Genomic DNA, 24469 nt, shown 5'->3' with positions numbered 1-24469 from the left:
TCATTTGTAAAGCTGAGGTCTTTATTCATCCTGCAACACATGGTACTCAGTAGACACTTGGGGGCATGAGAATTCTGGGTGTTTTTGTTATTGAGGGAAAGACAAGATTCTGACCAAATGTATCCTTAGGTGTCTCTCCTGTTCGAAGTGGAGAACTTGGCAGTGGCCTCTCCAGCCACCGTGTCTCGCTGCGGGATGGTGTACACTGACTACACTGACCTCGGCTGGAAGCCCTATGTTCAGTCGTGGCTGGAGAAGAGGCCAAAGGTGTGAAGAGGATGGAGGAGAGGAAAGTAACCCGTGGGGCTTGGCAGACACAAGGCTAATACGGGGCCCTTGCTTGTTCAACTATAGGTGGAGGTAGAGCCCCTTCAACGCATGTTTGAAAAGCTCATCAACAAGATGCTGACCTTCAAGAAGGACAACTGCAGCGAGCTGGTGCCCGTCCCGGAATACAGTGGCATTATCTCGCTCTGCAAGCTGTACTCGGCCCTGGCCACGCCAGAAAACGGGGTGAGCAGGGACCAGGGCGGGATGGGCTCGTGAGTTCCCGGGACAACTTCAGGGAAACTGTCTGAGACGGAGTTGGAACATGAGGCTTGAGTGGAGCGGAGACGCCAAGGGGAGGCCTCACCCGCCAGCACCACCGAGGCAGTGAGGCACGAGCATATTCGTGCGCATGCGCGATGGGAGGCCAAAGTGGGGGCTCTACGTCAGATACAGCGCATGGTGGGTCTCCCTATCCTTTCCTACCCAAACCTGGGAGCTAAGGATAGTTCGTTTGGTTCCTAATTTCTTCATCCTTTCAAAAATTAAATATTAAGTCTTGTGAGGCCTTAGGATGCTGTTTCTGGTGGAAGGAGCTCCCAAGCTAATCTGATGAAGCATTTTAGAAATTTTCAGATTAACTGATATTTAAGAAAATTTTTGTGTAGTTTAGAATTACAGTGTAAGGAACAGGCTTAAATACTTTTCTCTTGAGATTAAATCACTGCCTGGAGATGGTTCATATTGCTGGGTTTTTTTTAATCATTCTTATTTTACTTTATTTTAAAAACTTAACTATAGTAGATTTTCAATATTTTGTTAGTTTCATGTGTACAACTTCAGATTGTTTCCCATTATAGGTTAGAACAAGATATTGAATATAGTTACCTGTGGCTCATATTGTTTTAAAGGACATTGCCAGATAACTAAGGTATTAATGTTAAGTTATATAATAATTAAGGTCTTTAACAGTATGTGTCATTCCTGGTATGGTTAATATAAATTCAAACTGTGCAGGTGAATTTTCAAGGTGACTTATGGGAAAAGGACAGTAACACAGTGTCAGTGGCACCTGAGTGCTGAGGATTGGCCAGGTAGGGGAAAGAACACTGGTGAACAAAGAGAGGAGGGCATCCTACGTAAAGAGAACAGCTTTTGCAAAAACACAGAGACACAGGCATCAGTCCTGGCCAGGCAGGGTGGGGTGAAGGGTGGTTTTTAATGTGCAGTCTCTCTTTGGTGTAGCAGAGACCCCGAGAAGAGGATGGTGAGAAGTGCTGTGTGTTGGGGTGAGCTGGAAGAAGACTAAGGATTTCATATTCAGTACAGTAGATTCAGTATGGTAGAGTCTGCATACAATGTCCCAACCATGTCTTTCTAACTCAGTAGAGAAGAAACTCAGGGAGACTGCTAGGCTACAGGAGATTTCAGGTTTATCTAAACGTTTTGATTTAGGTTTATCGACAACCATATGGTTTTCCAAACAGAACCAGGAAGAGAGGGAACCTCTAAACCTTTGTGATGAGCTGCCAAAATAGATCCCTCCATCTCTTACAGATTTAGAGTATTTCCTCTTCTCATTTTCCACCCAGGTGAACCCAGCTGATGGTGAGAACTTTGTGTCCATGGTAGAGCTGACATTTGTGTTCAGCATGATCTGGTCTATGTGTGCCTCTGTGGATGAAGAGGGCCGCAAGAAAATCGACAGTTACCTCCGGGAGATTGAGGGCTCTTTCCCCAACAAGGTCAGGGCCCCCAAACCCAGCTGTCCTATTTTTCTGTTTTTCCAGAACCCACCTGTATCCCTGGTCCTTAGGCTCTTCTTGACCTTCAGCCTGCTGCCCACCTCTCTTTCTTCCACCCAGTGGTCTGCAAGTGCTTTTTCTGGGCAAGGGAAAGCCGAAGGATGGCTTTGGTAACCCAACACACATTCCCTCTGCAGGACACGGTGTATGAGTATTTTGTGGACCCCAAGATTCGGAGTTGGACATCATTTGAGGATAAGCTCCCTAAGAGTTGGCGCTACCCTCCGAAGTGAGAGCTGGGCCTTGTTGGGGGCTGGGGTGGGTGGATTGGGCTTGGGGGCTACAGTTGGTGGGAGATGTGATAAGAGAGCAGGGGGCACAAAAGTGGGCTGTAGAAAGAGAGAGTGGATCCCAGGGCAGAAATGACTTTGGGGTACAGGAAACAGGACAGGGTAGAGGAAATGGGACAGGGTCCTTAAGGAGAATGCCCAACCCCCAGGCCCCACAGGAGGCAGGGTCGGTGATTAGAGAATGGTGATGTGGGAGGGAGATAAACACTGAGGGGCAGAATGAAGCAGGAGTTAGAAAGGAGTGGGCCGTGACCTTGAGACACAGTCCCTTTTCCTCCCCAGCTCCCCCTTCTATAAGATCATGGTGCCCACTGTCGACACTGTCCGCTACAACTACCTGGTGAGCGCCTTGGTGGCCAACCAGAACCCCGTCCTGCTGGTGGGTCCCGTGGGGACTGGAAAGACCTCCATTGCCCAGAGTGTCCTGCAGTCTTTGCCCTCCAGCCAGTGGTCTGTGCTCACCGTCAACATGTCTGCGCAGGTGTGTGGCAGGACCCGGGGGCCAGGCCACCAGCTCCCTGCTCTCAACCTGCCTCTGCTCTCCCTGGGGATCCAAGTGCCTGACCTTGTATTTTTTTGGGGGGGGGGACCCAAACATTCATTCTGTACCTTTTCCACCAGACCACATCCAATAATGTGCAGAGCATCATTGAGAGCAGGGTGGAGAAGCGAACCAAGGGCGTCTATGTGCCATTTGGGGGCAAAAGCATGATCACTTTTATGGATGACCTAAATATGCCAGCTAAGGACATGTTTGGGTCCCAGCCACCCCTGGAGCTGATTCGCCTCTGGATTGACTATGGCTTCTGGTATGATCGAACAAAGCAGACCATCAAGTACATTCGAGTAAGCATCCTGAGAATTTGTTCTTCAGGCCTCTGTTCCCTTTGATGATAGGTTCAGTCCCTGACCCTGCTGGGACCCCAGGAGCCCCAGCATAAAAGCCTACAATCCTGTATAGCTCTCCACACAAACATCTGGCTCCCGAGTTATCAGTTCCTATTAGTAACTCTCCTCATTGACTCTGCCCTGGGCTTTGTGACCAAAGGAGTCTGTCCTCCAACTTCCACTCATTTTCCAGGCCTCTTACACCTCACTCAGATGGCAATGCTGATGCCAGCCGGAACTCTCCATAACTCCCTCTCCAGGCCTCCCATTGTTTCAGACACCACCTCCAAGTATCAGTTCTCTGCTCCACATCCAGCATCCAGGCATCTCCCTTCAGTCCTGGCTTTTCCCCATGGGATTCTGAGCGTCTTGTCTGTTTCTTTTTCCTGAATCAATGGGCAGACATTCCAACCTGATTTCTGGGGCACCCATCTATCTGGCACTCAGGGTCAAAAACTCACCTAATAATATATTCATGTTTCTGGGAAAGAACACACATGTATACACAGACACATGTATGTATGTATGTATGTACATAAGTAAATATTTTATAAATATTTATTGTATACAAATCTATTTATATAAATAAATAAATTTATTTTAAAAATAGAAAAAAAGAAAGTCTGGAAGACATAATCAAAGGTTTTTTTGTTATTTATTTTACATTGTCTTTTGGGGGGTAATTAGATTTATTTTTATTTATTCATTTTTTTTCAAACTGACGTACTGGGGATTGAACCCAGGACCTCATGCATGCTAAGCACACACTCTGCCACTGAGCTATACCCTCCCACTGTTTTTTTAAACTTACCTTTATTTTCCAATTTGGGTAAGTGGATTATAACAATGAAATGAGAACAAATACATTACCTTAGTAATTCTATAAAAATGTCCTGAATCTCTGCCTTCTGTTCACCTTTCCATGCCCCTCTTCCTGTTTGTCCCTCCATCTCCTCTCCCCCCCATCTCCTCTCACATCCTCCCTATTTCTGGGCCCCGTCTCTTCCCCACCTGTCTCTCTGCCCCATCTCACCTTTCTCTCTAGGACATGTTCCTGATGGCTGCCATGGGCCCTCCTGGGGGTGGACGGACCGTCATCTCCCCAAGGCTGCAGAGTCGCTTCAACATCATCAACATGACCTTCCCCACGGTGCGGGCATCCTGGGGGCTGGGAGCGGGCTGTTGTAGAAGGCAGAACCACCCGTGTCCCGGAGAGTGAGAGGAGAGGTCACAGAGGGGCTCAGGGGCCCATGGCCCCCAGGCAGAGTTGCATTCAGGGAGCTGCAATATATGGAGGGGAGCCGCTCTCTGCAGGAGCCTTTGCTCCTGCTGAACTTGGAGATCCACAGGATGCGAACTGGCAGGCGAGGCCTAACAGTCCCTGTGGGCAGACAGTGGGGCCCAGACAGACAAAGGAAGGTAGAGCCTCCAGAGCAGAGAGCTGGGAGCCGCCCAGGTGGGGGGAGGCGAGCAAGGCTCTCACGGGTGCCAAAACCCCTCAGAAATCAAGATAAATAATATTTTAAGGCAATATTTTAAAAAATCAATGCCAAAACTTCGTAACGAATAAAACACCAAAATTTTAAGTAAGTACAAGGTCAGTATAGGGCCGTGCTGAACATATCAGAGCCGAGGCAGAAGGAAAGACCAACGACAAGGATTCGAAATGTTGGTTCATTGTGAACAGTCTGCATCAATTTTGATTCTTAAGTATTGCACTAGAGCATTATTTCCCTTGATTTCTGAGGTTGTTTTGGAGCCCCCGTCCTCAATTCTGCCCCCAAGACGAGCGCTTTACTCCCCTAACCCTAGTCTCTGCCTTGGCTGAATGGCCAGGGGCCTGTGAAAAAGAGTCCAGGGCCTGTTCCTAGGAGTCCCAGATCATCCGGATATTTGGTACCATGATCAATCAGAAACTTCAGGACTTTGAGGAAGAGGTGAAGCCTATTGGGAATGTGGTGACTGTGGCCACTTTGGACGTGTACAACAGTGTGGTACAGCGCTTCCTGCCCACACCTGCCAAGATCCACTACCTCTTCAACCTTCGAGACATCTCCAAGGTGAAGCTCCAACTGACCTTGCCCCTTTGGCCCAGCACAGTCTCCTCGGAGGCATTCTCTTCTCCTCAAAGTCGGCCTTGGAGCTTGATAGCATCCCACACAGCCCAGATCACCTCCATCCTAGAATGCTGCTTTCTCTAAAACTTCTGGAGCACCTCTCTCCCCTCCTTCCATCCCACTAGCCGCGCCTCTTCCCCAGGTGTTCCAGGGCATGCTGAGGGCCAACAAGGACTTCCACGATACTAAGTCCAGCATCACACGACTCTGGATCCACGAGTGTTTCAGGTGAGGTGCCTGTGCCCCCCAGATCCAGGCCTCCCCAAGCCCAAGCCTCTCCCACCCTCCTCTGGCCATTCCCTTCCCTAGGGCCACTATCCTCTCCATTCCTGGATCTCACCCCAACTCCCTCCCAACAGAGTCTTCTCTGACCGACTGGTTGATGCGGCAGACATGGAAGCCTTCATGGGCATCATAAGTGACAAACTCGGCTCCTTCTTTGACCTCACGTTCCATAATCTTTGTCCCAACAAACGTCCTCCTATCTTTGGTGAGCTGGGAGCTGTGGCTCCCATAGGCTGGAGACTCTTAGGAGACGGGTTAGAAGGAGAGTTGGGGCACGGAGTGCCTTTGGAGAAATCTCTGGAGGACCAGGCATTGAGCTCCGACCCCCTCTTCCCATGGCCCAGGGGACTTCCTGCGGGAGCCCAAGGTGTACGAAGACCTGACAGATCTGTCAGTGCTGAAGACAGCCATGGAGAACGCTCTCTATGAGTACAACCTGTCGCCTGCTGTCGTGCCAATGCAGCTGGTGCTCTTCCGGGAGGCTGTTGAACACAGTGAGCCCTTCCCACTCCCCTCCCCTCTCCAGCATCCCAACTGCAGGGTATTCCCAGGAAATAGGGATCTCTTCCCAGTCACGTCCTGGAAGTTGCCTTCCTCCCTGACCCCTTGTGGGCCCTTGTGGTCATAGGTGGGGCTCTTCCTTGATGGTGGTGTTTAATAAACATGGTGAGGTTAAAAGTTGAATTGCTGACAGGCTTTAGGCACTAACCTCTTCCCACGCTTCTTTGTCCTTCTGCTGCAGTTATGGGCATCCCAGTCCCCAGCTGAGGGCCTGGAGGTCCCCTGGGTTTGCTCAGCCGACTCATTATCCTCACCCCTCTACCTCCCACCCTCCAGTCACACGGATTGTGCGGGTTATTGGACAGCCTCGGGGCAACATGCTCTTGGTGGGCATCGGGGGCAGCGGGCGCCAGAGTCTGGCCCGCTTGGCCTCGTCCATCTGCGAGTACATCACCTTCCAGATTGAGGTCACCAAATGTTATCGGAAGCAGGAGTTCCGAGATGGTAAGGCTGATTTCTGAGATGCAGGAGGGTTTGGGGCTGGGAGTGAAAAATCAGTTGCCTGACTCCCTGTGAACCTGGGTAGAGAGATGCTCTAGGCCCCTGTTGGGTATAAGCCAGTGTCATGTATGTGTCGCAGGCTGGGGGAGGGTTCCTGAATCTCAGAAGAGGAATAGGGACAGGATGGTGAATCTGAAGAGTCTGTCTGTGTCATTTGGCCCAGATATCAAGCGTCTGTATCGCCAGGCTGGGGTAGAGCTCAAGGCCACGTCCTTCCTTTTCGTGGACACCCAGATTGCTGATGAATCGTTCCTGGAGGACATTAACAACATCCTCAGCTCGGGCGAGGTCCCCAATCTCTACAAGACAGATGAATTTGAAGAGGTGCGATCCCTTCCATGCCCACTACCAGGTGGCTCTTTGACTTTCCCCACCAGCCCCTGAGGAAGTGTGATCCCAGAGGATGCTACTGTGGCACCCCCTCCATCCAGCCCCCATTAGATGGAAGAGCTGTTCCTCTTCAGCCTTCTGCCCTCGAGAGTCCCTACTGGGCGGCGCTGCTTTAAAACCCACCCCTTGTCAGCCCAGCCTCCCCTGCTACCCCTCCCCGACCCAGTTCTGCCACTGAACCCTCAGCCCTCTGCCTCCGTGTGGCTTCTGTGCAGATTCAAACGTACATCATAGAACAGGCCCGGGCGGAGCAGGTGCCTGAGTCCTCGGACAGCCTCTTCGCCTACCTCATTGAGCGCGTGCGCAACAACCTGCACATCGTCCTCTGCCTCAGTCCCGTGGGCGACCCTTTCAGGTGACTCCCTTTACCGCCCTCTTCTCCCTCTGGGCCCTGCATCTGCTGGGGGGCCCTCATCCCCTCTTGGCCTCCTTGCTTTCTGAGAGTGAGATTCAAGACTCCTCAAGACTCAGGAATAGCGCTGGCCTCTCCAGCTCCACACACCCCATCTCCTTTCCTAGGCTGTACTTTCTTCCAGGAAGTTCCTGCTGACATAGGAGTCATCTGCTTCCTTTTGGTACAGCTAGATCGGTTTTTATTTTTTCCCCTTGGAAAGACGTGGCGGTTTTTGATTTGTTTTTAAATGTTTAACTGTGGTACAAAAAAAACCACTTAAAATTTACCATTTTAATCATTTTTAAGTATACATCTCAGTAACGTTAAGTATGTTCACATTGTTGTGCAACAGATCTCTAGAATATTCTCATCTTGCAAAACTGTAACTCTATACCCATTAAACAACTCCTCATCTCCCCCACCACCCCCAGGCCCTGGCAATCACCTACTTTCTGTTTCTGTAAGTGACCACTCCAGCTACCTCGTAGAAATGGAATCATACAGTACTTGTTTTTGTGGGGCTGGCTTCTTTCACTTAGCATAACATCCTCGAGGTTCATCCATGTTGCAGCGCAAGTCAGAATTTCCTTCCTTTTCAGGACCAAATAATATTCCATTGTGTGTATACATCACATTTTGCTTATCCATTCTTGGGATGACTAGATTTTTAAGGGCATCAGGAAGGAGGAGGAGGACAGAGAACTTGTACAGAGAAGCAGTTTGGATTAGCGTTTTGTTTATTTTTTTAATGTTTGTGGTTTATGGTGTATTTACTGTGCACCAGGCTCTGTGCTAAGCATTTCACAGGTGTCACCTCATTTGTTATTCCCATCTTAGAGATGAGGAAACTGATGTTCAAAAGGTTATATCACTTTCTCAAGATCCATACCTGGATGGTGTGGAACCAGGTCTTCCTTACCCCAGAACCTGCTTTTAGATCCTACACTGAACTATCTCAGAGGGAGGAGCAGAATCTGTACAAGGAGATACAGGAGCACCAGGATGAGGTTTTTTAGGTTCTTGGGGAGCGGGTGGACCTGGGACAAAGCCTAAGGCTGGAGGCTGAGTCTGCAGATGGACTTAACTGCCTCTTGAAACCCTTGCCAGGAACTGGATCCGCCAGTACCCAGCCTTGGTGAACTGCACCTCCATCAACTGGTTCTCAGAGTGGCCCCGCGAAGCCCTGCTGGAGGTGGCTGAGAAGTACCTGGTGGGAGCAGACCTGGGGACTCAGGAGAATGTGAGGCCCTCCTCCCCATCTCTCCTCCCCCCGCCGGCACCTCCCGCCCATTTCTGTTTGCTGTCTGCCTTTACTCTTGCTCTGTCTCACATCCTTTGACCATTGGCCTCAGATCTACAGGAAAGTGGCCCAGATCTTTGTCACCATGCACTGGTCAGTGGCTCAGTATTCCCAGAAGATGCTGTTGGAACTTCGAAGACACAACTACGTCACACCCACCAACTACCTGGAACTTGTGTCTGGATATAAAAAGTATGACGAGGGCCAGGGGGCATGGAGGGCCAGGGAGCTTGGTGACTTTTGAGGGCAACTGGTGAAATGATGTAATGGAAACTCTTCGGGAGCTGGCCAAGGGGACCGGCTCGAGGACTAGGTTGCTGATGTGGAATGGCAGAGATGCAAGGGGTCTTGATTCTGCCCAGGAAGTTAATCACAGAGCGATAGGGTTTCCAGGGGTGTGTCCACCTCAGGGGCCTTTTGGCTGAGACTCTTCCCCTCACCTCTCTGTCTTTATCTCCTGGAATGATGTCTCTTTTCCCAACAACAGTACAACCATGACATTACATTATGGGGATATATGGCAATATATGTCCTCTTCTTTCTGCCTTTAACATCTTCTAGACTTTCCACCATTCCCAAGAATTACATATTCATTCATTAAAGTGTGTTGAGTGTCTTTTTATGTACACGACACAATAATAATTTGCTTTGAAGGATGTAAGAGAAATGTAAAAAAAAACCCTCATTTATTGGATTTAGTATTTTAATCAAGGTGAGAACAAAGCTATTTGTGATAATGATAGCCAATGTATTTAATATGTATTTTTGAGCACCTACACTGTGCCAGGCACTATTTTAGATACTTGTAATATATATGCCAGTTAACAGAATAAAATCCCTGCCTCCCCTGACTACATAGGCTTGTATCTTGTTTACTAGTCCCCTGTCACTGTGCTAAACCCTTTGCATGCATTTTCTTGCTTAATCCAGAAAACAACCTTGCATTGATTTTTTTTTTTTTTTTGGCCTGTACAATGTTAAAACGTTTTAAATGAGTTGCCAACATTTAAAACTTGGGAGCCTTTAGAAAAATCCAGATTTCCATTCTCTCTTGAAAAATCAGAAATTGTGGCCATACTGAGCCCACATTCATTCTCAAATGGGGAAAAACAGGTTGGAGCCCAGGGATGGCCACCACCCCCTTGGGAGAGGTTTGTGTTTTCTGGTTCATTGAAGCCCCCGAGCCACTGCCCATCAGGGAACAGTGGAAGATTCTCAAGTACGGAAGGGGTGTGATGGGAACAGTGGCTAGCAAGCTGATTCTGGCAGTGGCCTGTAAAATACATTAGAGGGATGAGAGTCTGGAAGCAGGAAGACCAGTTGGGAGGCAGCTGGCAATGATCCAGGCAGGAAATGATAAAAATCTGACTATGGTGCTGGTGGTGCTGGTGGTGGTGGCAACGGGCAGGAAGATGGGGACCAGAGCTGCGCCAGGAAGGGAGACTGTATGGGCCTCTCCTTCCTGAGGGCCCAGCCTCCCCCCGCACCTGATCCTACTCTGCCCCCCAGGTTGCTGGCAGAGAAGCGGCAGGAGCTGCTGAACCAGGCCAATAAGCTGAGGACCGGGTTGTTTAAGATCAATGAAACCAGGGAAAAGGTGGAAGTGATGTCGTTGGAGCTGGAGGATGCCAAGAAAAAGGTTGCTGAGTTCCAGAAGCAGTGCGAGGAGTACCTGGTCATCATCGTGCAGCAGAAGCGGGAGGCGGATGAGCAGCAGAAGGTGCCCCCCCACGCCCCTTGCTGCCCCACCCACCCGGCAGAGGCTTCCTGGTCCCCTCCCGTTATGGGGCAGGGGGTGGAGTTTCACGCCTCCTGTTTTCTTGAGCTTTCTCTTTTATCGTTATCACCACCACTATCACCCCCACTTTTGCTCAAGGTGAAGAAGACAAGACCCTTGTCTTCTTTTCATCCCTAGGCTGTCACCGCCAATAGTGAGAAGATTGCAATTGAGGAAGTCAAGTGCCAGGCACTGGCTGACAATGCCCAGAAGGATCTAGAAGAGGCGTTGCCAGCCCTGGAAGAGGCCATGCGGGTATTGGACTGGGAGGGCTCAGGAAGGGACTGGGGCTGGCCTTCTTTATTCTCAAAGTCCCTGGGGAATTGGGGAGCAGAGGGGTACTTCAGTTGGGTCCTGTTTCCATAAAGGACCTCTCTTGCCATCTGAGTTGACTTTGGCCCTGCTCCCCAAATTACTCCCTTTCCCCAGGCCCTGGAGTCTCTGAACAAGAAGGATATAGGAGAGATCAAGTCTTATGGACGGCCCCCTGCCCAAGTGGAGATAGTGTTGCAGGCAGTCATGATTCTTCGAGGCAACGAGCCCACCTGGGCAGAGGCCAAGAGGCAACTGGGTAAGCTAGGAAACCGGAAGGTAGTTAACACCAGTCCACCCAGCGTTCCTTAATCATCCGCTGGGCAGCAGGCACTCGGAGAGGCAGAGGTGGATGACGCATTGTCCCAACCCTCAAGAGCACAGAGCCGGGGGGAAGGTATAGCTCAGTGGCAGAGCGCGTGCTTAGCCTGCATGAGGTCCTGAGTTCAATCCCCAGTACCTCCATTAACAAACTAAACAAATAAACTTAATTACCTACCCCCTGCAAAAAAAAAAAAAAGAGCACAAAGCCTAGTAGGGAAGAGAGGCATAAATACCAGCTAGGGTTCTTTGGCTGTAAGTAGCAGAAAACGACTCATCTTAAGAGAAAATAAAAAGAAAGAATTGTCATAAAGATATACCTTTATCACAGAATGTATCACAGAATTCAAGGACAGGAGTGCCTTGGCTCCCCCACCAGCTAAAAGGACAAAAATCAGAAAAGGGAAAACAAGAGTCTTTCTGTTTCATTCCTGTGCTATTTTTCTGCTCTGAGTTCCGTTGCTAGAATGTAGCCTGTCCACCGTGGTTTGGTGACCCCTGTCCTAGAAGAAAGTGCAAAGTATATAGCAAGCGTGGCGTGCAGGGTGGTGGGGCTGGGGTGTTGAAGGTAAGTGACAGGAGAGGAGGCTGGGAAGACTGTGGAGGCCCTGGGAGCTTCGAGCTTCTAGAGGAGGGAGCAAGGTCAGCTGAAGGAACTCAGGGTGAGGCCAGATGCTCTGGCCTTCGGTACTGAGCCCAGGAAACACGAGGCTGTGCCTAGTTGGGGGGTGGGGGTGGGCCCTCTGGCTGAGGCCCCTGATCTTCATCTCACAGGGGAGCAGAATTTCATCAAATCACTGATCAACTTTGATAAAGACAATATCTCAGATAAGGTCCTGAAGAAGATCGGGGCCTACTGCGCCCAGCCCGACTTCCAGCCTGATATCATCGGCCGCGTGTCGCTGGCTGCCAAGTCCCTCTGCATGTGGGTTCGGGCCATGGAGGTGAGCGGTGGCGAGGCGGAGGGGAGCAGTGAGGCCAGCCTGGGAAGAGGACAGGTGCACCAGGAGAAAGCTGGGGTGGGTGGGTGGCAGGTGAGTACCTGGCTGTCTCCCCATAGCTGTACGGGCGGCTGTACCGGGTGGTGGAGCCCAAGCGCATCCGCATGAACGCTGCATTGGCCCAGCTGCAGGAGAAGCAGGCAGCCCTGGCTGAGGCCCAGGAGAAGCTGCGTGAGGTGAGCGCTACACCTGAGTTTCCGAGGTGGTCCCTCTCCCCAGTTTCTGATTTCCGGACGCTTCATTACTACTTATTTCTCCCCATCCAGTTCTACTCCCCTCTTCCTTACAGTCTTATCTGCCTCCCGCTCTGTATCACCTCGGGCTCAGAAAACTAGGCCGATGGCAGAGGGTTACAAAGACACAGGGCACTGTCCCCCCGGGGGCCCTTTCAAAGTCTGACCTGGGCGCTGGCCATATTGTCGTCCTTTGCTGAGGCCCTTTGGAGATGGACCTTGAGGTAGTAACTGATGAAATCTGTGTGCCAAATGGGTCTTTGCTGCTTGGACCAGGAGGAATGTGGGGGTGCTGGAGCCAGTGCTTTGGGGAGGGGATGGGGTCGTCTGGAGGTAGAGTGTTGCTCACTGTGAACGGGCCAGACCATCCAGAAAGTGATTTCCTGCAAGATGTGCACACAGGTAACTCTCAAGCCAGGCAGGACATTAAGTGCTTTATCAAAAGAGTTCAAAATTCTTCCAGTCTATCATTTAATTTTCTATCATTGATTCGATAGGTCATACAAATACATCCACGTGGTTTGAAATTCAAAAGGTACAAAAGCATATCCAGTAAGAAGTCTCCCACCTCTGCTCTCTGGCCACCAGCTCCCTTCCCTTGAAAGCAACCAATATTACAAATTATTGTTTATCCATCCAGCAGTGTTCTGTGCTGATATAAGCACATTTCCCCCCTTTTTAAACATAACATACACCTTCCTATCTTACTGACATATATTGAAGATTGGTCTCCATCCGTGTGTGGAGAGGCCCTGCTTCTCTTCCCCACTGCATGTTATGCCAGTGGACGGCTAGACCATCGTTTATTTAACCATTTCCCCTCCCCTTGTTGATGGACATACTCATTGTTTCCAGTGTTTCTATCTTCACTTGTCCTCTAACTTGGTTGATACTATCTTTAACTGGATAGAAAGTTTTAATGTTTATGTCATCAAAGCTGGCCATACCATTTCAAAATGTTTTAACTGAACCAACTACAGAGAACATTCAGGTCCAGTCCCCTCAGACGGGATGAGGAGCCCAGGGTTTAGTGAGAATGAGTGGCTGGCTGGTTACGGACAGGTCTGGGGCTGGAACCCATGCCTCCTGGCCCCAGGTCATTGTTACCTCCCAGCCTTTCTGGAAACCTTCACTCTTTTACTCTCTCTTTTTCAAGAGTGAATAATCATAGGTGTGGCAATCCATCTGGAAAGATTTCTCACCCCTGGGTGACTCATATCCTGGGCCAAATAATTAGAGGTTGTTCCCTTCATGTGTGAAATGTGAGGGAAAAAAGGGAGCTGTGAGTCAGCTGCCAACAATGTCATTCACTGGACAGACATTTGTAGAGGACCTAAGGTTAGGTGTCTGGTGGGGAGTCCACACCCTACCCTGAAGACCCCTAGTTGATAAGAGTAAGTAGACAGGGAACCAAAACATCTCCTTTGTTACTGAAAAGGCTGTGAAGTGTAAGATCCAAATGCACCTTTTACCAGAACCTCAGAACCAGGCAACCTTACCCAGCTGCTTGCAGAGAGCTCTGTGCTGATGCTGGGCTCCACCCCAGGCCGAAAGAGCAAGAATCTCTCATGAAACCTGGAAGTCAGCAGTTTGAAGCCTTCCCTGTCAGAGCCGCACAGAGAGAGGAAAGCCTGCACAGAACACCAGTGGTCTGGGAAGAGGCCAGAGACCAGCTGGATCGCGTGTCAATCCAAATCTTGAGTAAATAGTTTTAACCATTACCCATTTGCTTGGGGCCCTGAAAATGTATTTTCCCCAGGCCCAGTTCTGACGCACAGCAAGAGCCAGGGACCACCGGCTTAGAAATTGCCCCGCAAGGCTCTGAAATGAGTCAGAACAGAATTTGCATCCACTATAGTACTCTTAAATAAAGCCACTCCTGCAGACCACATCTTTCCTCTGCCCAAGCCATTTCCTAGAAGTTTCTGCTTCAAACATCCCACCTCTATAGAAATAGTGGTCAAAGCTGCAGCCGCCTACCAAGGTCAAAATAATGCAGGGTCGGCTTAAAGACTTTCACTAAGGCTGCAGAAGTTAAAAGTCAATCACATAAGTGTAAAAACCCACCAGCCTAATACGAGCCTCTACAGATCACGTAACTCAAAACACCTGTCCACGCCCCGCGGTCTGCCCAGGAAACCCCTAGCCCCGCCGAAAGCTTCTTGGTGGGTTTTCTGGTCTGCAAATATGTGTACTGTTGAAGGGATCTGAGATCTACTGATCTTATTTTATGCCCGAGTTCCAAACAAATTGAGAAATAAAACAAAAGGTATTTGGCCAAAAATCACCTGTAAAGGCTAGGTTGGAGGATGTGGCCGATGTCTGGGAGCAAGCAGCTCCCTTAGTAGTGACCCCATCTTCAAACAGACTTACCTGGTCTCGGGCATTGCCAAGGGGCCAGAGAGGAACTCGTGCCCACCCCTAATAGAAAAGGGCCCGAGCTCAGTTGGAAATTCCCAGTTTAGTCTTCCCAATTTTACCAGTCAGATCAGCCACCACCTCTCCTGGAGAAGGGCTGAGGAAAGGTCCTGGAGGAAGTCTTCCAACACACAAGAGACTGACGGAGACAAAAATTTGTGACAACACATGACCCCCTAGAGGGAAAAATAAACCCAGAGATAAGTCAAGTTACAGAGACAAACTTAAAAAGCAGACCTAATCTAATTGGTATCCTCAGAGAGTGATTAAGGAAGAAATGACATCCACAAAACAAAAATAGGATGATCAGAGAGAAAGTCCAAGCAGAGACAAAGAATTCTGGGAAATTTAAAAATGATCAAAGTATGACATTTGGTAGAAGGATGGGAGGACAGCGTCAAGGAATATCATACAAGAAGCAAAACCAGAAACAGAAAACACGGGAGAGAAATCAGAGACTCAATCCAACCCGTAAAAGTTTCTGAAAGCGAAAACACATCATCAGGGGTAATAGAAAAAGTATTTAACAACCGGTTCAGCACACACAGTGAACTTTCGGAATGTGTCTCAGCCACAAGCAGCTCAGCCAGCCACCCAGTTCACACTGGGCAGCAACCCAGGTCATAATAATGTCGACGCTGTTTATTGGGATTTGACCTTGATAATCAATCTAGAAACAGAGCACAGAAGAGCAAGTGTGGTCTCTGAATGGGAATGTTGTCAGCCTCGACAACATAAAAATAAAAGTACAGTGGAAAAAGTTGGGGAGTGGATACAGACTGGGGTTGAGGGGAAGGAAGGGCAATGCTTTTGCAGTAGATAAAATAAAATGCAGTTTTAAAGTCTTATTTAAAGTTATAAAGGTACCCAGGAGAAGAGATAAAACTATTAGGAGTAGAGAGAAAGGGGTTGCGGTGTGGAGGTATTAGGGAAGCAGATCTTCATCTGTCACAGCATAGAGTCACTAGAAATAGTCTCAAGTTGATAACCTGGAAATAGCAGCATGGAATATACTTGTAGTATCTGTAGAGGATGCGCTGGAAGGAATTTCAAGAAACAGGTCATGCTGGCTGCCTAGAGAAGGAAGCTGGGTGGTTGAGGGAGCAGGGTTGGGAGGAAGATTTCTCATGCTCTTACGCCTTTTGAATTTTTAAGTTACTTATTCACCAAGTAAACAAAATTAAAATAGAAAAGAAACAGCAGCGTCAAGATGTGCTTATGCAAGTACAAGGATACTCATTACAGCATCGTTAATAATAGAAAATGTTGGGAAGACACAAATGTCCATCAGTAGGAGGCTTGTTATATAAATTATGGTTCCATCACACACAGAATTATTCACAGCTGGTAAAAAGAATGAGGCAGCTTGACAAGAACTGATTTGGAGACAAGTAAAAAAAAGTAAAGTACAAAAACCCATGTTATTGAATGTTCCCATTTCTCTTTTTGAAAAAAAAAATCATCCATTCAAGAAATGATTGAGCACTATTTTAGGTTGAAGGATTCAGCGGTGAACACGCCACCGCCCTCACGGTGCTGATATTTTCTTTACTGTGAATGGGCTCTGAGTGTGAGCTCTGTCTGGAAAGCGATACTAAAAACTGGTGATAGTGATTCCCTCTTGGGGGTCTGGGGGCTGGGGGCTGGGGTCAGGAGTGGGAGGAAGACTGCCCCTTCACTGGTACGCTTTTGTTTCTTAAGAATGTTGATTTTGTGTGAGGTGTATTCACTATTCAAAAGAGACATAAATGGGAAAAAATTATTTTTTAAAAAAGATAAAGCTGATGTTAGGTGTGATAATGGTGTTGTGATTATGTCCTTTTTAAAAGAGATGCCTTATGAGGTACTTAGGGTTGAAATTTCATGAGTTTGTAATTTACTTTAAGATGCTTTGGCAAAAAAACAAGTAGATGGAATAAATATAGAAAATGTTAACAATTGTTAAATCTTGATATGGATACGTAGGTATATTATTCTTTTATGGTTAATTATTCTTTTTCCTAGGTTTGAAATTTTTCATAATAATTTTTAATTAAAAAGATGAAAACTACAAAAAAACAAAAAATGCAAATATATATATTTTAAATAGTGGCATAAGCATAACATTCAGAGATACAGAGGTAATTACCGGAAGAAATAAAAATAGAAATGGTTAAAAAAATAATTTGCTACTGACGAATGGGACTGAGGAGAAAAGGTGGGCTAGAGGATTATTGCTTTTCACTATAACCTCTTTAAATTATTTAGGTTTTTAACTTTATGCATCTATTCCTCGCATAAAAAATAAAAACAGTGAAGAAAACACTACATGCAAAATAAGTAAGGAAATACAGAAGTATTCGTGGGCTGGCAGCTTCGCCAGAGACCAGTCTCCGTGGGAAGCCAAATTATAATCAGAGTGTTGCTGATGAGCGAGGCCTCAGTGCTGGGAGGTGGTCACGTGAACCTGATGACAGGTGCCACGCGGTAAAGATTGCCGGATGCATGGCCTCCACCGGGGCAGGCCCCCAGCCAGTGTTTCCTCCAAGTGGCCCAGCTGATCACCGAGTAACCCCTTCTTTCTTTAGATGTTAATGCCTTCTAACAGATGACTACCGAGGCTTGACCTGTAAGCTGCCCTGTCGGCCGCCCTGTCATTCGAAGGTGACATTTTGAATCTCCACTTTGCTTTGAAAAATATTCCTTGGAAGGAGGGAGAGTAAAGCTCAGTGGTAGAGTGCCTGCTTAGCATGTATGAGGTCCTGGGTTCAATCCCCAATCCCTCCGCTAAAAGTAAATAAATAAGGGGGGGAAAATATAGCTCAGGTGGTAGAGTGCATGCTTAGGGTGCATGAGGGCCTGGGTTCAATCTTCTAGTACCTCCTCTTAGAAAATAAAAAAGTAAACCTAATTACCTCCCCCCGGAAAACAATTTAAAAACTAAAAATAAATCTAATTACCTCCCTAAAAATAAAAAAGATAAAAATTAAAAAAAAAATCCCTTGGAGAGCTACCTATCCCATTTCCAAGTTCTTGGAGGTCAACCTCCATCACTGGGTGCAGGTATTGCTTACTTACTGCATGCTGGATGTTGTGCTACAACCTGCATTTATCCTTACAGAGCCCAGATGAGGCTCACTGAGTAAAGCAGGGCAAGGATCTGATCGGGCTACCTCTCCCAGTGGAGACACCAGCAGGAAAGAGAACTGATGTTTATCATGTGCACTGTTATGTGGCAGGCACTTCATGCGGTGTCAGCCCCCGTTCCTCTTCATGAAAAGGCACAATTACTGTCCGCCAGTCAGGCGCACACACGGTGTCCCAGAAAAGACTCTTTTTCTTTCCTTCCAGTTTTATTGAGCTATGATTAACACATAGCCCTGCGTAAGTCTAAGATGTACAGCATACTGATTTGACTTCCATACATCATGAAACAATGACCATAAATTTAGTGAACATCCATCATTTCATATAGACACCAAAGAAGATTTTCCTTGTGATGAGAACTCTTAAGATTTACTCTCTTAAAACCTTTCATGTATAACATATAGCAATGTAATTGTATTTATCCTGTGGTTCATTGCATCCCTAGTACTTATTTAGCTTACAACTGGAAGTTTGTACCTTCTGATCACCTTCAGCCAGTTCCCCCTCCCCATCCCCCTGCCTTTAGTAATCACAAATCTGATTTCTTTTTTTTTTTGAGGGGGGAGTTGTTTTGTTTCATTTATTTACTAATTTATTTCTTTAATGGAGGGACTGGGGATTGAACCCAGGACCTCATGCATGCTAAGCACCAGCTCTACCACTCAGCCTCCCCCTGATTTCTTTTTTATGAGTTTCTTTGTTCATTTGACATATAACTGACATACAGCACTATGTTAATCACAAGCACACAACATAGTTATTCGCTATCTCTAAATGTTACGAGTGATCACCACATGGTCAGTTCTTGACTTCAGATTTGAGTTGTATTCCAGCCTCTACAGAGACCACGGGTGGCAATGGGTTGAGATAAGGGAGGCTTCTCTAGTGGGCAGAGCTCTTCCCAGGTCCTGTCTCTGGTGTGGGACCTTGAACCTGGGCCTTTTTCTTGAATGGATTCCCTCTTCCTCTCTGCAACCTCTCCTGGGTTCATTCTAGCTTTTTCTCCCTCTCTCAAGGTCCCACCTTAGGTACGGCCTCTGGCATGGAGCCGTGGTTGGTTTTGTGCTATCTGGTCCTCTCCTGCCTGCTTTATTATTATGCTACAAGAGGTGTGTCTCCTACTCAGTCTTGAGTTCCACTGCCAAGTAGCTTCCAGGCTCAAGGAAAGAGTGATGGAGGGAAGGGAAAGAAAACTCACCTCATGAAACATATTTGATCTTGTTTCCTCCTCACAACAACCCTGTAGTGTAGGTGTTACTGTTCTTACTTTGCACATGAAGAAACCGAGGCTCAAAGAGATGATTTACCCGAGACCATACAGCCACAGCAAGGCGGGCTGGCGATACGAAGCTAGAACAATCTGGCCTCAAGCCCCATGTTTGATCCCTGTACTCTGCTCCCTCCCAGGTGGCCGAGAAACTGGAGATGCTGAAGAAACAGTACGATGAGAAGCTGGCACAGAAGGAGGAGCTTCGCAAGAAGTCGGAGGAGATGGAAGTGAAGCTGGAACGAGCTGGGATGCTGGTGTCGGGGTTGGCCGGCGAGAAGGCCCGATGGGAGGAGACGGTGAAGGTGAGATCCATTGTACCACCTGGCTTCCTCCCTGCCCACCAGTGCCCAGAGCTCCTATCCTGTTTAGGTTGAGGGGCAGCCGGGGGACATGGGGACACTTGTGGGTAGGGACATCCAAGAATGGGACATGGGAGTTCTTCCCCTCCCCTGCTCGCATTTGGTGAGAATAGCAGAAGGAGAGACTTTCTGTTGTGTTAAGGATCTGCCTCCATGTTTAGGTAAGGCTGGAAACCAAGCACACATGAGGACCCTTGCATACAAGACTCTAACCAGACAGAAGCTGACATGGGGCATCTTGTCTCTACCCCGGCTTCACAAGAGGGTTAGGCCTTATCATCAGAATGTAAACACTGCTGTTACAAAAGAGAACTCAAAAGTCATGAGAATAAGTTAGGGTTCTCAGGGCGCAAGTGTCTAGGAAGGGAAAGACTCTCTGAACTGGTAGTGTCCAGGGGAGAATGTCTTCAGAGTAATCCAAGGGTCTCTGGTGCTGGGGGCACAGGCAGCATTACACCTCCCCTGCTGTCCCCCAGGGCCTGGAGGAGGATCTGGGCTACCTAGTAGGCGACTGTCTCCTGGCAGCTGCCTTCCTGTCCTACATGGGACCCTTCCTGACCAACTACCGGGATAAGATCGTCAACCAGATCTGGATCAGGAAGGTGAGGGGGGCTCAGGCGTGATGACTGAGCTCATGGGCTCTGAGACCAGGGCCTGTGAGTAGCAGAGATGTTGGGAAGGGGCAGGGGTGCTGGGCTCAGATCTCCAGGATGAAGTTTGGGGCTCTTCCCACCCAGATCCGGGAGCTGCAGGTTCCTTGCTCACCCCGCTTCACCTTTGATAACTTCCTGTCCAATCCTACCAAAGTTCGAGACTGGAACATCCAAGGGTTGCCCTCAGATGCCTTCTCCACTGAGAATGGAATCATCGTCACCCGTGGCAACAGGTAAGGATGCTGCTGGGAGCACAAGGCCACGTGAGGGCAGAGCCTGCCTTCTCACTCATGCTTCCTCCCTCAGGTGGGCACTGATGATTGATCCTCAGGCCCAGGCCCTGAAATGGATCAAGAACATGGAAGGAAGCCAGGTATAAGACTGGGGAGCTGATTTGTCCCCTTAGATTCTCTCCCCAAGCCTGGCTCTTCCTCAGGTCCTACCTAAGCTGTTTTCCCCCTTGTATCCCTCAGCACTTCCATCTTTCCCCGTTGCTCTCTAGGGCCTACAGATCATCGACCTGCAGATGAGCGATTACCTTCGAGTCCTAGAAAAGGCCATCCAGTTTGGATACCCAGTGCTGCTCCAGAACGTGCAGGAATATCTGGACCCCACACTTAACCCTGTGCTCAACAAATCTGTAGCTCGAATTGGTCAGGGCCCAGTATATTGTGGGGTTGGGCTGTGGGACAAATCCTAGAGACCAGCTAAGTTAGGACACTTGGGAGGAAAGCCACTTGTTTGGTTGTGTCCTCTACTTAACTGTCCCAGCATTCAGACAGCCCTGGACTGGGGCCATTGGGGCAGGGTGAGCTATTGCCACTGGATTCTGGTTGGGGAACAACAGGTCAGCCCACACCTGGTCACATGAGGTCCTTGTCCTTGACCCTTCTGTGGGTGCAGGTGGTAGGCTGCTGATGCGCATTGGAGATAAGGAGGTGGAATACAATACCAGTTTCCGTTTCTACATCACCACCAAGCTCTCCAACCCCCACTACAGCCCGGAAACCTCAGCCAAGACCACCATTGTCAACTTTGCTGTCAAAGAACAGGTGGCTTGGGGCTGGTGCCTGGACTGAACTAGGGTGAAGTGGGAAGGGCTGTACTGAGAAAAAGGCTCCGATTGTGTCTGGCAGGAGGTGATTCGGGCTTGGGAGGTGTAATGGGATAAAAAGGGTAAAGGTCACTGGAGTGAGATTCTCACCACAAGTCATAATCTCAGGGCCTGGAGGCCCAACTTCTGGGCATTGTGGTCCGGAAGGAGAGGCCTGAGTTGGAGGAGCAGAAGGACTCACTGGTCATCAATATCGCTGCTGGCAAGAGGAAGCTCAAGGAGCTGGAGGATGAGATCCTTCGGTAAGACCCTGCCTGCCCCCGCCCCACCCTGCAAGGCTGCTTGCAGGCAAGACTGGCATTCGAGGGGGCTGATGAGGAGTTACCCCCACCCCCAGCCCAGTACCCCTAGCCCCTCGATCCACGTGCCTCTTGGCTTCCCTCCAGGCTGCTGAACGAGGCCACAGGCTCCCTGCTAGACGATGTGCAGCTGGTGAACACGCTGCGGACCTCCAAGATAACCGCCACTGAGGTGACAGAGCAGCTGGAGACCAGTGAAACCACGGAGATCAATATTGACGTGGCCCGCGAGGTGAACTCCAGCGCCCTCCGGCCCAGCCCCCTCTGTCCCGGAGCCCCGCCCCCGATCGTGACCCCGCCCCTCCGTGGCCCTGACCCCGCCCTCCGGCCCGGACTCCGCCCCCTCCGCAGGCTTACCGCCCGTGCGCCCAGCGGGCCTCGGTGCTGTTCTTCGTGCTCAACGACATGGGCCGCATCGATCCCATGTACCAGTTCTCGCTGGATGCCTACATCAGCCTCTTTATCCTCAGCATCGACAAGAGCCATCGCAGCAACAAGCTGGAGGATCGCATCGACTACCTGAATGAGTACCACACCTACGCTGTCTACAGGTCTGGGCGCCCTCGGCGGGAGGCCCGGTGGCTCTAACGCTGACCCTTCTTTCTACTTATGCGCTGTGCTGTCCCAAGCCACCATACCTGGTCCCCTGCTCTTCTCCTCTCCATATACCTCCCCTGGGGAGCGTCCATCTCAGGGTCTAACCATCACACCTGGGCTGAAGAGTCCGGGGTTCAGAGTGTCTTACCTGTAGGTCTCCTTTGAGCGTTAGCCTTGTGTCTGTTACACCAGCGTTTCTCAAATGGTAAAGCGCCCACAGACTGGGACTCTTGTTAAAATGCAAATAAGGATTCAGTAGATCTGGGCTGGGGCCCGAGGTCTTGCTTTTCTCACAAGCGCCCAGGTGAAGCTGCTGCTCCTGGTTTGTGGTTCACGCTTTGAGTAGCAAGTGTGCTCTCTTCCTGGACATCCCACAGACCTCTCACATTCAGCTTGTTTCAGATCAAGCTCCTTAGCTTCCCTCTTCCTTTGGGGTCCGCACCCCGAGTGGCACCAACACCTGCTTCCCAGGCATCCGAGCCAGAAGCTGGGGGATAATCTGGATGCTTCCCAGTCCCTCACCCCTCAGATCAGTCACTAGGTTTTGCTTACGAATCCTTCTGCAAACTGGTCCCCTGCCTGGGCCTCCCCACTGCCATGTCTGCACTTCAGTTCAGGCCTCCACGATCTTCCTTTCTGAATTGCCCAAGAGGCCCTGAACAGGTTGTTCTGCCTCCATTTTTGTCCCTCTCCTATCTGCCCCACTGCAGCTGCCCGTGTGAGCCTTTCAAACACACAGATCTGACCATGCCACCCCCAGCTTACACTCTTTGGTGGTTGTGTCCTGTGGCCACCAAGTCCACTGAGTCTTGGCCGCCACCTGCCTCCCAGCCTCACTTTTCCCCTGCTTATGCTGGATGCCTGAGCATCCGGACTGGCCGGCACACAGTGCTTTTCTTCCCCCAACCCCCTGCTTTGCTCCTGCTCTGAGCTCTCCCTGTGTCCTCCCCTCTCCTCCTCTTCCACATCACTCGGTAACTCTGTGCACCTCGGGGCAGTTCCTCTCCACCCTTGTATAGGACTCAGCACATCATATCACAATCACTGCCTCTTACCTGTCCTCACTCGGCCTGATTTCCTCCAGGATATAAACTGTTCATTCATCTTTGTGTCTTCAGGACCTGGCTGAGTACCTGGCATGTAGTGCAGGTCCAACCAATGATGAGGAAACTCTGGGAAAATCATGTCCTCTCTCTGGTTCACTGAATGCTAGGCTGTTTATAGGAGGTTTGGATCAGAAGCTGATTAAGGTCCTCCTCCTGTGTAAGGCTGTGTCATTGTATGATCTTCACTCCGTAAGCATGCATGCTGAGTGTCCTGCCTCCCACCACCCCACTCCCTGTCCCCTCCCAGGTACACCTGCCGCACCCTTTTTGAGCGCCACAAGCTGCTATTCAGTTTTCAGATGTGTGCCAAAATTCTGGAGACTTCTGGCAAACTCAACATGGATGAATACAACTTCTTCCTACGTGGGGGTGTGGTGAGTAGGGCAGAGGGCACATCCGAGTGTTGGGTGGACAGGGTTGGGGGCGGGGGCAAGTATGATGGGGACTCCAGACCCAGAAGGTAAGGCCCGAGGCTCCAGCTAGCGAGTAGAGGAAAACTGGCAGGAGCAGGTGCACGACAAGCCCCCCAGGCTGCGGGGAGTAACTTGCCTCAAGCCCCCCCTGCCTGGGCTTGACGACTGATAGACATCGTCTTTCACCACCTCTCAGGCCCCTCCTTCCCCAGCCCGAATTCCGTGGTCACCATTACACTCTCTCCCTTGCACACACCCTCGGCCCCTTTGCTCCCACCCTGCTCGGTGTGGTGTTTGCTCTCTGGTTAGAGCTAGCTGTCCTTTCCCTCTGTCCCTTTGTGGTCTGTGCAGCTGAACGTGGCTGGAGAAAAACACACCCACACTGACTAGAATCGCTTTCAATTCACGACCATTCACCTCAAGTGGGTCCTTAAAGCTGCCAACTATACCACAGTTCCCTGGGCCAGTCACCACCCCTCCTTGGATAACAGTTTCATTCCTTTTGCCACCTTCACCTCACCTCTCATCTGGATTTTAGTAAGAGCCTCCGCTGCCCCTAATTTCTCAACACAGCGACCAGAGAGATGCTTTTAAAGTGGATGCCCCGTCATTGATGTTACTCTCCCACTGCCAAACTCCTCACTCCATCTACTCCAGCTGCACAGGCCTCCT

The 24469-nt window shown here is 49.5% G+C and overlaps 1 protein-coding gene and 1 long non-coding RNA gene across 8 annotated transcripts in view; one reads left to right on the top strand and one right to left on the bottom strand.

Moving 5' to 3' along the window:
- The window catches only part of DNAH2 (dynein axonemal heavy chain 2), an 80988-nt gene that overhangs the window by 48060 nt on the left and 8459 nt on the right, over nucleotides 1-24469 (top strand). For all 6 annotated transcript variants that reach the window (XM_072940399.1, XM_072940398.1, XM_072940395.1 and 3 more), the window contains exons 45-75: nucleotides 130-267; nucleotides 355-513; nucleotides 1860-2012; nucleotides 2210-2301; nucleotides 2645-2843; nucleotides 2984-3208; nucleotides 4296-4400; nucleotides 5122-5310; nucleotides 5510-5595; nucleotides 5727-5857; nucleotides 5997-6146; nucleotides 6490-6657; nucleotides 6878-7038; nucleotides 7320-7459; nucleotides 8606-8738; nucleotides 8851-8990; nucleotides 10308-10518; nucleotides 10714-10830; nucleotides 11005-11146; nucleotides 11983-12152; nucleotides 12269-12385; nucleotides 19394-19558; nucleotides 20092-20217; nucleotides 20353-20501; nucleotides 20575-20641; nucleotides 20771-20921; nucleotides 21172-21320; nucleotides 21491-21624; nucleotides 21769-21913; nucleotides 22033-22232; nucleotides 23632-23758. In XM_072940399.1, coding sequence (XP_072796500.1) covers nucleotides 130-267; nucleotides 355-513; nucleotides 1860-2012; nucleotides 2210-2301; nucleotides 2645-2843; nucleotides 2984-3208; nucleotides 4296-4400; nucleotides 5122-5310; nucleotides 5510-5595; nucleotides 5727-5857; nucleotides 5997-6146; nucleotides 6490-6657; nucleotides 6878-7038; nucleotides 7320-7459; nucleotides 8606-8738; nucleotides 8851-8990; nucleotides 10308-10518; nucleotides 10714-10830; nucleotides 11005-11146; nucleotides 11983-12152; nucleotides 12269-12385; nucleotides 19394-19558; nucleotides 20092-20217; nucleotides 20353-20501; nucleotides 20575-20641; nucleotides 20771-20921; nucleotides 21172-21320; nucleotides 21491-21624; nucleotides 21769-21913; nucleotides 22033-22232; nucleotides 23632-23758 — 4539 coding nt within the window. The remainder of the gene's footprint in view (nucleotides 1-129; nucleotides 268-354; nucleotides 514-1859; nucleotides 2013-2209; nucleotides 2302-2644; nucleotides 2844-2983; nucleotides 3209-4295; nucleotides 4401-5121; nucleotides 5311-5509; nucleotides 5596-5726; nucleotides 5858-5996; nucleotides 6147-6489; nucleotides 6658-6877; nucleotides 7039-7319; nucleotides 7460-8605; nucleotides 8739-8850; nucleotides 8991-10307; nucleotides 10519-10713; nucleotides 10831-11004; nucleotides 11147-11982; nucleotides 12153-12268; nucleotides 12386-19393; nucleotides 19559-20091; nucleotides 20218-20352; nucleotides 20502-20574; nucleotides 20642-20770; nucleotides 20922-21171; nucleotides 21321-21490; nucleotides 21625-21768; nucleotides 21914-22032; nucleotides 22233-23631; nucleotides 23759-24469) is intronic.
- On the bottom strand, nucleotides 11512-21619 carry LOC140686419 (uncharacterized). 2 transcript variants are annotated; one of them, XR_012060228.1, is made up of 6 exons: nucleotides 21473-21619; nucleotides 20381-20608; nucleotides 19185-19507; nucleotides 12610-12825; nucleotides 12251-12334; nucleotides 11512-11711 (listed from the first exon to the last, which is right to left on the bottom strand). It is a non-coding gene; the product is annotated as an uncharacterized lncRNA (long non-coding RNA). The 2 variants fall into 2 exon arrangements; XR_012060227.1 differs by having other exon boundaries at nucleotides 20418-20608.

The sequence above is a fragment of the Vicugna pacos genome, chromosome 16 (genome assembly GCF_048564905.1).
Source record: "Vicugna pacos chromosome 16, VicPac4, whole genome shotgun sequence".
In the NCBI taxonomy this organism is placed as follows: Eukaryota; Metazoa; Chordata; class Mammalia; order Artiodactyla; family Camelidae; genus Vicugna; species Vicugna pacos.
This window is presented reverse-complemented; position numbering and strand designations above follow the sequence as displayed.